At 57.6% G+C, this 14739-nt stretch overlaps 6 protein-coding genes across 6 annotated transcripts; 4 read left to right on the top strand and 2 right to left on the bottom strand.

Moving 5' to 3' along the window:
- The first annotated feature begins 43 nt into the window (after positions 1–43).
- QBC33DRAFT_523942 (uncharacterized protein) lies at positions 44–2045 on the top strand. Its single transcript, XM_060426682.1, has 6 exons — positions 44–330; positions 393–842; positions 904–945; positions 1011–1089; positions 1149–1673; positions 1726–2045. Exons 1-6 carry the CDS (start codon positions 100–102, stop codon positions 1896–1898), a joined length of 1500 nt encoding a protein of 499 aa, XP_060287736.1. The 5' UTR covers positions 44–99; the 3' UTR covers positions 1899–2045.
- QBC33DRAFT_156150 (ribosome biogenesis protein SSF1) lies at positions 2001–3937 on the bottom strand. The gene is made up of 2 exons (XM_060422200.1): positions 3115–3937; positions 2001–3053 (listed from the first exon to the last, which is right to left on the bottom strand). The coding sequence occupies exons 1-2, from the start codon at positions 3550–3552 to the stop codon at positions 2037–2039; spliced, it is 1455 nt and encodes a 484-aa protein (XP_060287735.1). The 5' UTR covers positions 3553–3937; the 3' UTR covers positions 2001–2036.
- QBC33DRAFT_523937 (P-loop containing nucleoside triphosphate hydrolase protein) lies at positions 3763–5578 on the top strand. Its single transcript, XM_060426681.1, has 2 exons — positions 3763–4037; positions 4095–5578. Exons 1-2 carry the CDS (start codon positions 3861–3863, stop codon positions 5376–5378), a joined length of 1461 nt encoding a protein of 486 aa, XP_060287734.1. The 5' UTR covers positions 3763–3860; the 3' UTR covers positions 5379–5578.
- Positions 5323–8254, bottom strand: QBC33DRAFT_484729 (uncharacterized protein). Its single transcript, XM_060425397.1, has 5 exons — positions 7969–8254; positions 7780–7914; positions 6840–7654; positions 6661–6785; positions 5323–6599 (listed from the first exon to the last, which is right to left on the bottom strand). The coding sequence occupies exons 1-5, from the start codon at positions 8115–8117 to the stop codon at positions 5670–5672; spliced, it is 2154 nt and encodes a 717-aa protein (XP_060287733.1). The 5' UTR covers positions 8118–8254; the 3' UTR covers positions 5323–5669.
- Positions 8255–8849: 595 nt separating this feature from the next.
- On the top strand, positions 8850–10482 carry QBC33DRAFT_156130 (glycoside hydrolase superfamily). Its single transcript, XM_060422199.1, has 3 exons — positions 8850–9924; positions 9994–10083; positions 10164–10482. Exons 1-3 carry the CDS (start codon positions 9114–9116, stop codon positions 10382–10384), a joined length of 1122 nt encoding a protein of 373 aa, XP_060287732.1. The 5' UTR covers positions 8850–9113; the 3' UTR covers positions 10385–10482.
- Positions 10483–12196: 1714 nt separating this feature from the next.
- QBC33DRAFT_156072 (uncharacterized protein) lies at positions 12197–14210 on the top strand. Its single transcript, XM_060422198.1, has one exon. The coding sequence runs from the start codon at positions 12486–12488 to the stop codon at positions 14055–14057; it is 1572 nt and encodes a 523-aa protein (XP_060287731.1). The 5' UTR covers positions 12197–12485; the 3' UTR covers positions 14058–14210.
- The last annotated feature ends 529 nt before the right edge of the window (positions 14211–14739 follow it).

Genomic DNA, 14739 nt, shown 5'->3' with positions numbered 1-14739 from the left:
AAGCTGGCCGTGATGCACTTTAAAGATGCGCTCCCCGCGTTCACACGACACTCTTGTGAACATGTAATTGGGGTTGAAAGGAAACTCAGCGGGCGCAAAATGACTTTGGACATATATTGGGTTGGACTCTTGCTTCTCCTCCCGAGCGTGGGCATCCTCCTGGGGAAGGATGTCCTCCTCCGCCTATTCCGCCATGTCACACGGCGAGACAGCAGCAACGAGGGCCATGAAAAACTCCGAGGGTGCGCAGAGAAGGACGACGAGGCGAGAAGATTCCGCCGTACTTTCCTCCAGGTATACCTGGTGGTGATGAGCGCGGAATGGCTCCAGGTAAGAACAAATTTAGCAAGCTCCCATCCATTTGAGTCAAACCTCTATAACACTCCCAAAAGGGGCCTTACCTATACACCCTCCTACGCGATGAGAAGAGCCTCGACGAGCGGACCGTTGCATCGCTGTACGTGACAGGCTACGTCGCCGCCGCCGCCTCCGCCCTTGTCGCCGGCTTCATGGCGGACAGGTACGGCCGTCGGTCGGCGGGCCTGGTGTTCTGCGTTGTGCACGCCGTCGCCTCCATCAGCGTTGTTTCTGACAGGATCGAGATACTCTACGCCGGCCGGGCCCTGGCCGGGATCGCGCTCACCCTCTTGTGGACCGTCTTTGAGAGCTGGATGGTGACCGAGTTCAACGCCCGGGGGCTGGGCGAGGGCTCCGTGTCTCTTAGCAGCATGTTTGGAATCATGACTACGTCGAACTGTGCTGCCGCTATTGTCGGCGGCGTGCTGGGGTACTGTATTGTGCTGGTTTCGGGGAGGAGGACTAGTCCTTTCCTGGTGGGAGTGGTAGGGATATTCCTCCTTCCGTCACCCACCACAGCTCTGGCGCATTGTTAACCCGTTTTAGATCCCTGATGTAGCTGCCGTGGCTCTATTACTCCGTACATGGGTATGAGGAACACCACAAGCGTGACCATTTCTCGCTCTCCCGCTAACCCCTTTACCTATCTGTAGAATGAGAACTTCGGCGAGGCCGAGGCCGATGATAAGTTGGGCGACGTCACTAAGGATTCCAAGAGGGGTACCCTGGGAGGTTCGCCACCCACATTCGTTCTTCCGACATGCAGCGACGGGATGCTAACTTTGAAGCAGACATCAAGGTGTGGATCCTAAGCTACGTCACTTGTTGCTTCGAAGGGACGAACTTCCTCGTCTTGTTCTACTGGCCAGGCCTCCTGAAGCAGGCTCACCGGCGGGACCACCCCGACGAGGCCGCCGAGCTACCGTACGGAGTCATTTTCGCGGCGTTCATGGCAGCGATGATAGTGGGCGCATGGTCGTTCAACAGAATTGTCCGGGGGAGGCCTCTTGGGTCAACGGACACCCCAAGGGGAGGAGTAGTCGCCGCACTCAGGGCTCTCCTATCTCCAAACGTGTTGCTGGCGGTGGTCATGCTCATTGCTGGGGCCAGTCTGTTCGTGGCTGTACGCGTGACACATGAGATATGTGTCTATCTCGCGTTCCTCGTCTTCGAGGTCTGCAATGGCGTCTACCTGCCAAGCATCGCGTATCAGCGTGGGCTGATCGTCAAGGAGACGAACCGGGCAGGGCTGTATGGGGTGATCAAGTTGCCGCTGTACATCGTCGTGATAGTGGCCCTGTGTACGACGGGCGAAGGTATGTTAGCGGAAATAGGAGACATGGAATATCCACTTACAATCTACAACAGGTGGGCATCACCGGCCGACAGTCTTCATTTCCTGCTTTGTGGTTCTGGTGACCGCTGCATTGGGTAGCGTCTTGGGACTCAGACCAAGGCAGCAAGAAGGACAGCCCATGGGAGATAAGTTCGAAGAGTGTATCAATGATAAGCTGAGGCCCGCCGAGGATTGTGAAAAGTGATGACAAAATAGACTTCATTCTGTGTTTACACGAAAAAGGGGGGTGGAGGACTTGGACATTCATGACTCACCCAGACTCGGGGGAAAGAACGGGATTGGAATTTGATATACCAATGCTTTTATATAAACCATACACCTATTACTTGCCTCTTGTACTCGCTTTCTTCTGAGGTCGCCCGACTGCAATTTCTTCCTCCTCGTCTTCCCATTCGCCGTTTGCTTCCATGGCGGCATTGATTTGCTCTTCGGCATCACCTTCCAAGCCCTCACTATCGAATTCGTCCTCGTAATCGAAGGCGTCGTCGCTGTCATCCACGTCCATCTCGTCCTCACCCCCGCCGCCTCCGTTCTTCTTCCCACCACCTCTGGCCTTCTCCTCCTCGGCCTTTGATTTGCGCTTCTTCTCGACGTTCTCCTTCTGCTGCTTCTTCCGCGCCTCTTTCTCTCTCCGGCGCTGCTCCCACCTCTTCTCGAGCTCCTTGATCTCTTCCTTGGTCTTGTGCACGTATTCGTGCCACATCACCTTGCCTGAGCAGATACCATCTTCCACCTTGGTCATCCTCAGCCGCATCCGGGGGCCCAGCTCCACCAGCTTGACAGCTCGGCGCTCGACATTGTCGGCTCGCTCGACTGAGTTCTGAGGGTCCTTCTCCTCCGAGGCGGCAGCGGCAGCGGTAGCCCTGGCTTTGGCCGTCAGGACCTTCCTCGGGGCCGTCTCCAACACCTCCACCTCGGCATCTGTCTCGACTTCGCTCCCGCTGGTGCCCTCCGTCATGTACCCGTCGCCGCCCTCACCGCCAATCATGTAGTCGGAAATATCCTGCAGCTTGTTCAGGTTCGGCAAGCCACCCTTCTTGCCCGTCTTCGCCTTGAGCAGCTTCTCGGCGGCGTTCAGTCGCCTGAGCGGCTTTGAGACCCCGACGGATTTAGTCGTAATCGCATAATGCCGGAAGTTGAGGACGAAGGATCCGTCGTCTTCTTCCGTTGATTGTTCTCTGTTGAGAAGCAGCACTCTGCGGATCGACTTGAGCGGGGTTGCCTGGGGGTTGATGGGAGGAAACAAGGACTGGAAAGCTGTCGTGGTCAGAGATTCGAGGTGTCTCGGTACTTTAGACTTTGCGTCTGAGGATGGGGTGGTAAAATTGTTCATCACAAGCTGCATATTCAGTCAGTTGAGAGGCCAGGGATTGACATTTTGCGACGGGTTTGTCTCATACCAACGGCGGAGTGCTGTATTCCTTCCCCCCTCCTTTCGGATGCCTCTGTGCTCTCTGAACATCCTTGCTCAGCGAATACTTCTCAACTCGGAAGTGGAAGGTAGGTCCACGCGGCGCAACAGCGAGTCGGAGGTTGGTGTTTCCAGATTCGGATCGCGAGAAGAGCAGCAGGTGGGTGACGCCGAGGGGACCGCACATGGTGACGTAGTCTCGTAGTTTGTTTGCTCGGCGCTCCTTCAGTCGACTGGCAGTACCGGGCTCCATCACTTGACGCACGTCGGAGGCCAATTGACTGACGTTGGACCCGACCTCGCCGGCTCCAATGCGAATGACCATGCTCTTGGGATCGCGAGCAGAGGCATGACCAACAATGTCCGCCGGAGTGGCGGGGTTGTTGGCTCCGACATGCGTCTTCTTCTTGGATCTCCGTTTCGCCATGTTTTCTTTGTTCTGTTTGCAAGACTATTATGTCGTGATAATGAAGGATCCTGGGATCCAAACTTGGTCCTCGAGAACTCAAACAGACGGACAAAAAAAATCGGTGGGGCATTCCTTATCGGGCGGTCCCACCTTCCGATAAGCCTTGGGACATGGACTAGGGTAGCAGCCAAACCTTCTTGAGAACAAAGTTTTGAGACATGCCCACCATTTCGATTCACAGATTAACAAACTCCCCAATTCTCGACCTCGACCTAGGAAAAGGAATAAAACAAGTAAGTACCGGGGAAAACTAGGTGAGGAGAAACATGTCTGTCAAACGGCAGAAGGTGTCGCACGAGTTCGGCAGTCTCCAGGACTCCGACTCTGGCCCAAGTCAAATCACCAAAGACCAATCTCCACCAACCTCGGAATCAGCCACCGTCGATGGGACCCCGAGGCAAGAGCCTGTTGAGGCTGCGCCGGAAAAGACATTCAAAGACCTGGTCAGTAACCGTGAGAGTGCGTCGTGTGCGTGATGTACGTGTGACTGACAACAATAGGGTATCGTCGACGCCCTCTGCGACGCCTGCTCCAACCTGGGTTACAAGCACCCGACCCCGATCCAGAGGGAATCCCTGCCGGTCGCGCTCCAGGGCCGCGACATAATCGGGCTCGCCGAGACGGGCTCTGGCAAGACCGCCGCCTTCGCCCTGCCCATCCTGCAAGCACTGCTCGAAAAGCCGCAGCCGCTCTTCGGCCTCGTCCTCGCCCCGACCCGCGAGCTTGCCGCTCAGATCGCCCAGTCATTCGAGGCCCTCGGGGCGTCCATCTCGCTCCGCTGCGCCCTGATCGTGGGCGGCCTCGACATGGTCCCGCAGGCGATCGCCCTGGGCAAGAAGCCGCACGTCGTTGTTGCCACTCCTGGTCGTCTGCTCGATCACCTGGAAAAGACAAAGGGGTTCTCGCTGCAGAGGCTGAAGTACCTGGTTCTGGACGAGGCCGACAGGATGTTGGACCTCGACTTCTCGGCGATTCTGGACAAGATTCTCAAGTTCATCCCCAGGGAGCGGAGGACATACCTATTCAGCGCCACCATGTCCAGCAAGGTAGAAAGCCTGCAACGGGCGAGTCTGAAGGACCCGGTGCGAGTCAGCGTCAGCTCGAACAAGTACCAGACCGTCGCCACCCTGCAGCAGAACTACCTGTTCGTCCCCCACATGCACAAGGACAGCTATCTCATCTACCTCGTCAACGAGTTCGTCGGCAAGTCAACCATCATCTTCACAAGGCAAGTCCACGAGACGCAACGGCTCTCCATCCTCCTGCGCTCGCTCGGCTTCGGCGCCATCCCCCTGCACGGCCAGCTCTCGCAGTCGTCGCGCCTGGGCGCCCTGAACAAGTTCCGCGCCGGCACGCGCGACATCCTGGTGGCGACCGACGTGGCGGCGCGCGGCCTCGACATCCCCAAGGTCGACATCGTAATCAACCACGACCTGCCGCAGGACAGCAAGACGTACGTACACCGCGTGGGGCGGACGGCGCGCGCGGGCAAGTCGGGCCGCGCCCTCAGCCTCGTGACGCAGTACGACCTCGAGATCTGGCTGCGCATCGAGGCCGCCCTGGGGAAGAAGCTGGACGAGTACCCCGTCGAGAAGGACGAGGTCATGGTCTTCAAGCCGCGCGTCGAGGAGGCGCAGCGCCACGCCCGCACCGAGATGAAGGCCCTGGTGGACGACCGGGGCAACAGGGGGGCCATTTTGAAGGGCCGCAGGATGGGCAAGGGCGATGGGAAGAGGGATGGTGGGAAGAGGAGGCGCGATGATATGGATGCCGAGGAGGGATGATGACGTTGATTTGTTTGTCTACCTAGGTACCTGCTATAGGTGAGGAATGTGGATGTGATTAAAAAAAGAAAAAGCCAAAAAAAAAGGAAGCGCATGTGGAAGGACAAACTGATGGCTTATGCTACCCCCCTTAACTACCAACGCTAAAGCGCGATGCAAATGTGTAGAATGCAAATCAAAAGCTCCATGCACGCAAACAATCTCAACGAATAACATATGCACCGTGATACCACCATCTCGCGGCGGTAGATCCAAAAACCGGGGGGCGGAATTATCCACACGGGACGGAGATCAAGCCGCCTCCCCAACCCCAACGTCGCTCAACGACCCGGAGTGTTGCGCCTGGAGCCGCACCACCAGCTCCGTCAGCCTGTCGATCTTGGCCTCCAGCTGCGCCAGGTGATGATGCCCCTCGGGCGCCGTCCTCATCCTCGCCGCCACCGCCACCGCCTCGCCGTCGACGACGTCTGTAGCGGCGCCGGCTAGGCCGGGCTGGTAAGACGAAGACTGGCGGGGGCCGTGCGCGGACGGGCGGACGGCGATGTGCTTCTTGGGCACGGCGCCGACGGGGGTGGTGGCGGTGGTGCCCCGTTGCGGCTGCTGTTGCTGAGGCAGGGGGCCCTTGAAGGTGGCGAACTGGTCGTCGCTGCCGCCGCCGGCACCCCGGCCGGACATTTGTGCGCGTACGATCTCGTAGAGCTGGATGGCGGCGACGATGGGCAGGTGCGTGGCCTTGAGCAGCAAGATGCGTGCGGCGCGGAACTTGTCGTCGGAGGGAAGGACGAGGCGGAGGGGCCGGAAGATGACGAGGGCGAGGAGGTTGAGGGGCGGGTAGAAGTGTGTCAGGCGGTTGCTGGTGGAGGCCTCGAGGACGTAGACGCTGTAGACGTAGAGGTACTCCTCGCGGGCGTGGGTGATGACGCGCGAGAAGCTGTTGCTCAGCATACCCGTCAGGGAGCCCATTAGGAGGATGGAGCTGAGGGTGACGAAGATGATCATGAGGGGCGGGCCGAAGATGGGGTCGATCTCGTGCATAACGTCGAAGCCGACAGAGGAGGAGCCGAAGAAAATCTTGGTCAGGACCATGGTCATGTGCTGGAAGGTATACGACTCGCGGCCGACGAGGGAGAAGGTCGTGAGGAAGCCGAGGTAGATGATGATGACGAGGACCATGAACTTGAGGAAGTCCTTGCCCATCTCTTTCAGGCATGGGATGAGCGTCTAATGAGTCGTGTGGTCAGGATCAACAGTTGTGCAAAAAGGGGGGCCCAACAAGACTCACTCCCCAGTAAGGACTCAAGCTGAGAATCGAGCAGACCCGGGGAACCATGAACAGCGCCTCCAACGCCAAGACATCAAATGCAATATCGATGAGATGCTCGTCACCCCTGGATAAGCCAATTATTCCTAGTTGTGCTTTAGCGGAAGCTTTGAGGAATGGTGGGAATACCTAAAACCTACTCAGAGCTGCAAAGACGATACCGATAGACATCATGATCATGTCAAACAAATTCCAAATATCGACGGTGTAGAATATAGAGCCGGCATCGATCCACTCACTCAGCTCATCATAGATGAAGCCTGCGAACCAGATGTAGAGCATGACCTCAAGGGAGGTGATCCGCTCCATATTTCTCTCCACGAGCACCGAATAATAGAGGAATAAAAAGGAGGCGAAAAAGAGGACCTCGAAGGACTTCAGATACTTGGGCACCCTAAGACGGGAGAAGATGTCGGCGGTCCGATGGTTGTAGAACCTCGGCTTCTTGGTCGCGTGCGTCGACAGGTTGTCCCAGAAAATGATGTCGCCGTTCCAGATGCCCGTGATGATCTTCTGCACGACGTTCTGGCTGAGGAAACGCTTGGCATCGGCGATGGCGGCAATCTCCAGGGCATTGAGGTTGACGAACGGGGCGGTCGGGTCATCCTCCTCGGCGTCGTCGCCCGTCATGGTCATGGTCAGGCGCGAGATGGACTGCAGCAGCTGGTAGCGTCTCGTGCTTCCAGTGGTCCTGCGCGCCGAGCCTGGAGTGTTGGTCCATGCCTGGATGAGGAGGGCGGTGTGCTCGTCAACGAAGTCGTCGCCACTCTCCTCGTCGTGGGCACCATCATCTCCGGTATGCTGGGGGTCGGGAATCTCGTACAAGCAGAAGTCCACAGCCTCCCGCTCGGACAGATGGGTCAGGAACCTCCAGGCCACGATCTCACAGCTGCTGGCACGGGCATCATTGAGCGCTTTGTCGCCACCGGCAGCTCCGTAATGCCATTTGAGTGCACTTGGAAAACAGAAATCAGCGGTGATACTTCGTTTCCGGGGCCACGAGTGGTGGTTCTGAGTCGGCAATGTCCAATGTCCAATGTCACGTAAAGTTGGAGCCTTGGCAAATGGATCGTGACCTACAGCAGAGCGTTCACGATGGCAGGGTTGGTGCAGGTGCAGCTCAAATGGTCGACCAAGACGCGGAGACTGTCACCAACCGAGGTGGTGCGAAGCTGCTCGAAGGTACTCGGCAGAGTTATGGCGTCGCTGATGTAGCTTCACCGTCGTGTTAGTTATGAATGCCGAGTCTTGGGCTGTCTTCGAACTCACAGTGATAGCTTTTTGATAACATCCCTGAAGCTATCGACATCGGCTATTTCCGGGAGGGCACCTCGAGCGGAGCGGGCCCCGTACGGAGATGGTGTCCGCGCTCCCGGCTCAACCTGGGAGAGTGGACGCGATTTCACTCGGATAGGCATCGTAATATTCCAACTGCCCGGTTGCCTGTGTCGTTCCTCCCTATCAGAATAGTGAGGACAGAACTAAGGACAGGTCGCCCACGCAAGGCACTCAAAGTGAACCCTGATGGCGAGGATGGATGGGTGGGGCTGATCTGCATTCCTACTCATGCTTGGAGATCTCCCGCCAAGGGGTTAAAGGGGCACGTGAAGCGCTAACAGGGGTTGGCGGGCCAGACCTTGGCATGATTAGCTGTCGCGGTCATTGGCGTGTTTCAGCCAGGCTGTCAGGGGGTGCCCCGCCTAAGATCGGGGTAGATCCCAATCCAAACTCCAAATCCTTGATACCATCGGCCTGTTTCTTGTGGTCTAAATATGTACGAATGATATACATAACTTGGCTTGAACTTGGCAAAGCTTGTCTGTCTTCTCATATTTCAGCCTACACAACTTTGCGGTCTACGAACGATATACATAACTTGGCTTGACTCGCCTCACCCTTGGCAAAGCTTGTCTATCTTCTTGTCGGACTGGGTCGGGCCGCTTTGATATTTTGATTGGCCCCCTTCCCCTATTCTTCTCACGGTAGGTACAGAGCAAGATGGAAGCAAGCATTTACCATGTTCAGTTGCTCCCTCCGGCTGCTACGCTGAGGGCAATTCTCACCAGGTAACCGCTATTATGTCGGTGGTTTCCATCAGTGGCAGGCGGAGACGTCGCCTCCGCCCTCAGTAGCCCGGTTAATCTGATCCATCTGGGGTATATGACCACTATGGAACAGCGCAGCCAATGCCTCGCCACCGGATTGGTATTCTCACCAGCACGGTCCGAGGCCAGGCGTCGATCTCGAGAATACTTATAAGTAAGTCATGGCCCCGGGCAAGTGCATCAGGTCACTCAGCTTTCCTCTCAAGCTCCCCGAGACGAACCATCTTCCTTGTGTTGTGGTATAAGATCAAGATCACAAAGTCTTTATCACCAGTTTCTTGTCATATATCCCCCTCGGCTTGATTCAGGATGCGGTACCTCTCAGTCCTTTCCCTCGGTCTGCTCTCTCTGGCCACGGCACTGCCAGCTGCCCAGCAAGTCGCCGCAGACACCTTTCCTGGCAAGAGCGGCACTCGTTTCACCATCGATGGCAAGGCCGGTTACTTCGCCGGCAGCAACAGCTACTGGATCGGGTTCCTGACCAACAACGCCGATGTCGACACCGTCATGGACCACTTGAGCCAGTCCGGCATGAAGATCCTCCGTGTCTGGGGCTTCAACGATGTCACTAGGGATCCTGGTTCCGGTACTGTCTGGTACCAGATGCTCTCTGCGTCCGGCTCTCAGATCAACACGGGCGCCAACGGCCTTCAGAGGCTCGACTACGTGGTGAAGGCTGCCGAGAGCAAGGGCGTCAAGCTGATCATCAACTTTGTCAACTACTGGGACGACTACGGTGGCATGAATGCATACGTCCAGGCATTTGGCGGGTCGAAGACTGGCTGGTACACCAACGCCAAGGCCCAGGCGCAGTACCAGACGTACATCAAGGCTGTGGTCAGCCGGTACATCAACTCCCCCGCCATCTTCGCGTGGGAGCTCGCGAATGAGTCCAGGTGTTCCGGCTGCAGCACCGATGTCATTACCAAGTGGGCCACCACCACATCCGCCTACATCCGGAGCCTGGACCCGAACCACATGATTACCCTTGGCGACGAGGGCTTTGGCATCCCTGGAGGGTCGAGCTATCCATATGGGACGAGCGAAGGCGTCGACTTTGTCAAGAATCTCGCCGTCAAGGATCTGGATTTCGGGACCCTGCATATGTATCCCGGGAGCTGTGAGTCCATTTCATCATCCATCCCCTGGGAATGTGGAGAACGACAGTTATTAATAATATTTTTCGTAGGGGGCGTCGACAACAGCTTCGGGCCAGGATGGATCCAGGCCCACGCGAAGGCCTGCGCGGCCGCGGGCAAGCCGTGCCTCTTGGAAGAATGTGAGTGTCAACCCCTTTTCCCTCCGAGCCATAAGCAATCGAATATGAGGACCAATTTCTAACGACAAACGTAAACACAGATGGCGTCAGTTCAGACCATTGCTCCGTCGAGAAGTCGTGGCAGGACGCCTCCCTGGCCCTGGCGACAAGCGGCATGAGCGGGGATCTCTTCTGGCAATGGGGCGACTCGCTCAGCAGCGGGCGGACTTCCGACGACGGCAACACCATCTACTACGGCTCGAGCGACGCCACGTGCCTGATCACGAACCACGTGAATGCCATAAAGTCGGCGGGAGCCTGATAGGTCTCCAGGGAGCTTGTAGGGAGAGAGATGGGATTCTGGGGGAGGGGTTCGCAAATAGGCAAATAGCCGCTTCATTTCTAGCCGCGGGGTCGGAGCTGTCCCGTCCGCCGAGAGAGGAGTTTAGCATATAACAAAAGAATCCTGGGATTAACAATTTCTGCATTCCCGGTACAGATACGACCCTGCCGGTGGATGTGTCGTGACCCCTTTTCTTTTTATTCTTCTGAGACTGTACGTTGTATATATGTTCAAGTGAGTCCGCCTAGCGGGCTGTGCATCTCGGAGGTCTCAATTTGGCGACACGTAGCACAGCCGACTTGTTCACGTAGCCTCCTGAGCCGATGCCATACAGCCGAAGTCAGCCCTATGCCTGAAGGTCAGACACAGCGAGAAATCATCGGCGCGCTGCGCGGGGACGCAAGCCAGGAAACCTTACTTTTTTGGTGACGTGTACGCAGCCACACTTGTCCCGTCCCGAAGATACCGATGCTTTTCACGATAGTTTTAACTCTCGTGTCTGGTTTTTGGACGAATAAACGTTCAGCTCAATGCCCATCGAGTTTGGTTGAGACTCGTCGTGGTTGAGCGACTGTGCAAGGGGCTCCTCGTTTTGCGTCGCCCCAGGTTGTGGCAAGACACTCGACCAGCCAGCGGAGATAACGGGATGTACACCCTCAAAGGTCGAATGGGACAGGGTATCCCAATCCCATGTTAGATTGCCAGGTCGGACGATGCCCGCGGATTGTTGAGACGACATGCTTATGGGGTCTCCAACTCCATTCGGATCTATATGTAGACGAGAACTGCCGGGCGGCATCTGGTGGCGACGGGGTGCGTGCACAGCCGCCCTGACTGCAAGCTGTCTGTGGGCCTACTGTGTACATATGTAGTTGGATCGGTCGGACAACGCCCGGATTTCCCCCATGTTCTGCTTAGAGTTGGGGCTTGAATGCCCTAAAACATGTTGAAGGTGCGGTGAGGATGAGGATACAGAGATGTACGCAACTTCCAGGTAACTTGATGCACGCATTGGTGACAGGACATTAGCTACTGTGGCAACAGTTGTGGCCCAAGATCCAACGTCGTGTTACCACGATCTCGGGTCCCAACAAACAGAAACACAAGATCGTCTACTTGGTGACCTGGGATCGGGGAATTTATCAGCGGCTTGATTTAGAATCGGTCCAACAGACCCAGGCTCCAGGGCAAGCGCGCGCAACTAGTTTTCGATCAGAAGCACTAATGTGGGTGGTTGGGTCGAAGCCTCAGTGGTCAGCCTCAACCTTACTAGGCCCCATTGTAACGGTATGACCTCATGATTGGATGCATTCGAATGGCTAAAAAAAGAACTAGCAGACTCTCTGCCGAAGGGGGCAGGACAGCTGGGACTCGTGTTGCATGTGGCAAAAAGCTGTCTGGCTTGCATACTACCCCATTTCTTCGCTGATATTGAAGTTGAGTCGTCCCTTCGCGGTGTAAACTTCGAACTTGGGGGGGAATCATACTGTAAATAGTCCATTTGGGTTCTAGAGCCGGGCCTAATACATGCGCTAGGCTCTTCACTACCCGGAGCGGGCCGGGAAAGTCGACTCCATCGCTAAGGCAACCGGGAACCTAAATTGTTCGTCCGAGTCTGTTGAGTTTCGCCTACGGTTGCTTGGCCAATCCTTGCATTCCACTGCTGGCGCCATTCGACTTCGCCCTGGTTCAAACACTGGATCGTTAGATCTCCGCCAGGCATTCAGGGTTACTTCTGCAAACTGAAGTCAATCCGCACTGACATCAGCGATCCAGGATCCCTGTGAACCCTGCAGAAACAAGCCGGATCCCTGCCAACCAGGGATCGGGGGCCGATGGATGCGACATTGACCGGACCCAGAGACGTTGTTCGCCTCCTTGCCGCTAACACCCCAGTCTGTGGCTGATTCTATGCTTCTTTTCCTTCTGGCACATCGCCCTTTTCAGCTCCTTTCCTATAAGTCGGAGAATTCAAGCATCTGGTTTTCTGGCGATTATCCTGCACATTCCCGGACCTCGACGTATCACACCATTGTTACCGTTGTTGTTTTATTAGGGACATGTCCCTGCGGCCACCGTCATGAGATGTGATATCTTCCTCCTTCTCCCCTCCCCGACGGCCCTCCTCCTCCTCGCCAGCGTCTTCGACCTGACCTCGGCGCACGCCATCCACAACCAGCCGCGCCAGACCTCGGCCGACCGTACCAGAACCCTCCATACTCTCGACATCGTTCCCTTCCCACCCCTCCCAACCTCCCCGCCGCTCTGGCCGTTCCAACTACGCCGCCGCCAGCAGCCCAACACGATATGCGGATACATCGGCGGCAACCCGAATCTGCCCGCGACGTGCAGCGCCGGCTCGCACTGCGTACTCGACGCCGGCCACGGCGCCGTCGGGTGCTGCCCCGACGACCAGGAGCCGTGCACGACGGGCGTCTTCACGGCCTGCGTCGACCACAACAGCCCGGGGCGTGATGACGAGGCCAATGCCGACGCCTACGCCTTCACCTGCAGCGGCAGCGACGTCTGCTACCGGAACGAGTACGAGGGCGGCTTCTTCCAGTTCGGCTGCGGCTCCGCCACCGACCTGGCCGCCACCGTGTTCGCCACCGCGACCGGCATCACGGAGGCGGTGGACCCGCCGAGCCTGAGCATTGAGTTTGTGAATACGGCGAGTGGGTGGACGGGTAGCTGGAAGGTGACGTCTGCTAGCAGTCCAGCCAGCAGCACCGGAGCCAGCAGCACCGGAGCCAGCAGCACCGACAGCAGCACCGGAGCCAGCAGCACCGGAGCCAGCAGCACCGACAGTAGCACCGGAGCCAGCAGCACCGACAGCAGCACCGACAGCAGTAGTAGTACCAGCGGCACATCAACGAGCAGCACCCGAACCTCATCCCCAACACCTACCCCATCATCAACTTCTCCTTCTTCAACACTCACACCACCACCACCCGCGGCAACAGCAACCTCCGCGCCCCCGACGGTCGACCACGGCAGTTCGTCGAGTCGCACGGGCGCCATCGTGGGCGGCACCATAAGCGGCGTCGCCGCGCTGATCGCGCTGATCGCCGCGGGCATCTACCTCTGGCGGCGGCAGCAGAAGCGGCTCAGCAACCGGCGGCTCGGGCCGGGCGTGGACCCGCACTCGACCATGACCGAGTACATCTCGCCGGCAGGCGGGGGCGGAGGCGGAGGCGGTGGCGACATGTCCGGGGGCGGGTTCCAGCCCGTGCACCAGAGCTTCGAGGCCTGGGAGACGGGCCTGGCGCCGGGCAGCACCGCGGGGTCGCGGACGCCGCCGCGCAGGCCGCAGAGGCCCGAGTATTATGACCCGTCGGACGTGATGGCGGGCGGCGGCGGAGAGGCGGCGGGCGATATCGCCGATGGGGGTGACCGGCTGCATGGAGACATGGTGCCCCTGACGAGGGAGATTGATGATTTCTCGAGGGGGTTCCAGGACGCGCTGGGGAGGATCGACGAGGATGACCACCGCGGCATCGGTGGGGGCGGAGGGCCGCAGGGGGGGCCGAATGGTGCGGGCATGGTCGGGACGGGGGGCGGGGGTGGTGGTGAGTCCGGGGAGGCGGATGGGGAAGAGCGGCCGCTGTGGCAGCAAAATCGGAGGTTGAGCCGGAACATGATGTGGATGTAAACTCTAAGGGGGACTCGGCTGAAGAGCCCGTCATCGGGTTTTATTAATGTGTATGAGGCATGATCAGACCGGGTTCCTGCCCGGATTCACTCGGGGGTGATGATACCCGGGGCGCACGGCTTAGAAACATTGGCATGGAGTTGGCGGCTTATTGTATTGGTAGTTAGACAGAAATGGCTTTGTTGTTCGTTTGGATACATACATATTAGCTTTTGGCGACCCCTTTTTCTTGGACTGCCCCATCCACTCAAAGGGACCACTGGCTGCAGCCACCCGCGTGGGGTAACCAGTACAGACTACCTACATTATAGTCCGACTGAAGGTGTTTCACGTCTTCTAAATCGTCGCCAAGCCGTGAGCAGGAACAGACCCTTCCTGCTGATCATGCCCGAGATGCTACCTGGTTCGGGTGACGCAATCGGCTGGTGTGATCGACATCCATTTCTCCATGCTAGCCTTTTTGGCCGCCTTCGTGCCCTTTTGATCGCTATCAAATTCTGTCAAGCAGCTGAATGGACTCCCTGTAATTCTGGGGGAGACGGTTGGGGTCAACGGGAAGGTGATCACCGGCCAGAACCATGCGAGGGTTGTCGGGGAGGCCATTCTAAAGAAGCCAGGTCCCATGCTCCTCCAGCGAAGCGTTTGTGCAGGAGCAGTAGGAGTCGCATGGTCTCGCTGAAGA

This window comes from Phialemonium atrogriseum (genome assembly GCF_030411735.1).
Source record: "Phialemonium atrogriseum strain 8032-3 unplaced genomic scaffold QBC33scaffold_2, whole genome shotgun sequence".
NCBI classification, from domain to species: Eukaryota; Fungi; Ascomycota; class Sordariomycetes; order Cephalothecales; family Cephalothecaceae; genus Phialemonium; species Phialemonium atrogriseum.
Note: the sequence above shows the minus strand (reverse complement) of the source record. Positions and strands in the feature narration are given on the sequence as shown.

Bases quoted from the DNA above. Each gene is read 5' to 3' on its own strand.
- QBC33DRAFT_156072 (XM_060422198.1), top strand. From the start codon at position 12,486: ATGAGATGTGATATCTTCCTCCTTCTCCCCTCCCCGACGGCCCTCCTC.
- QBC33DRAFT_156130 (XM_060422199.1), top strand. From the start codon at position 9,114: ATGCGGTACCTCTCAGTCCTTTCCCTCGGTCTGCTCTCTCTGGCCACG. The intron at 9,925-9,993 runs GTGAGTCCATTT...TATTTTTCGTAG, and splicing joins GCATATGTATCCCGGGAGCT to GGGGCGTCGACAACAGCTTC. The intron at 10,084-10,163 runs GTGAGTGTCAAC...ACGTAAACACAG, and splicing joins GCCGTGCCTCTTGGAAGAAT to ATGGCGTCAGTTCAGACCAT.
- QBC33DRAFT_523942 (XM_060426682.1), top strand. From the start codon at position 100: ATGACTTTGGACATATATTGGGTTGGACTCTTGCTTCTCCTCCCGAGC. The intron at 843-903 runs GTAGGGATATTC...AACCCGTTTTAG, and splicing joins GTCCTTTCCTGGTGGGAGTG to ATCCCTGATGTAGCTGCCGT. The intron at 1,090-1,148 runs GTTCGCCACCCA...ACTTTGAAGCAG, and splicing joins CAAGAGGGGTACCCTGGGAG to ACATCAAGGTGTGGATCCTA.
- QBC33DRAFT_523937 (XM_060426681.1), top strand. From the start codon at position 3,861: ATGTCTGTCAAACGGCAGAAGGTGTCGCACGAGTTCGGCAGTCTCCAG. The intron at 4,038-4,094 runs GTCAGTAACCGT...TGACAACAATAG, and splicing joins AAAAGACATTCAAAGACCTG to GGTATCGTCGACGCCCTCTG.
- QBC33DRAFT_484729 (XM_060425397.1), bottom strand. From the start codon at position 8,117: ATGCCTATCCGAGTGAAATCGCGTCCACTCTCCCAGGTTGAGCCGGGA. The intron at 7,915-7,968 runs GTGAGTTCGAAG...ACGACGGTGAAG, and splicing joins GTTATCAAAAAGCTATCACT to CTACATCAGCGACGCCATAA. The intron at 6,786-6,839 runs GTAGGTTTTAGG...AAGCACAACTAG, and splicing joins TATCGTCTTTGCAGCTCTGA to GAATAATTGGCTTATCCAGG.
- QBC33DRAFT_156150 (XM_060422200.1), bottom strand. From the start codon at position 3,552: ATGGCGAAACGGAGATCCAAGAAGAAGACGCATGTCGGAGCCAACAAC. The intron at 3,054-3,114 runs GTATGAGACAAA...CTGAATATGCAG, and splicing joins AATACAGCACTCCGCCGTTG to CTTGTGATGAACAATTTTAC.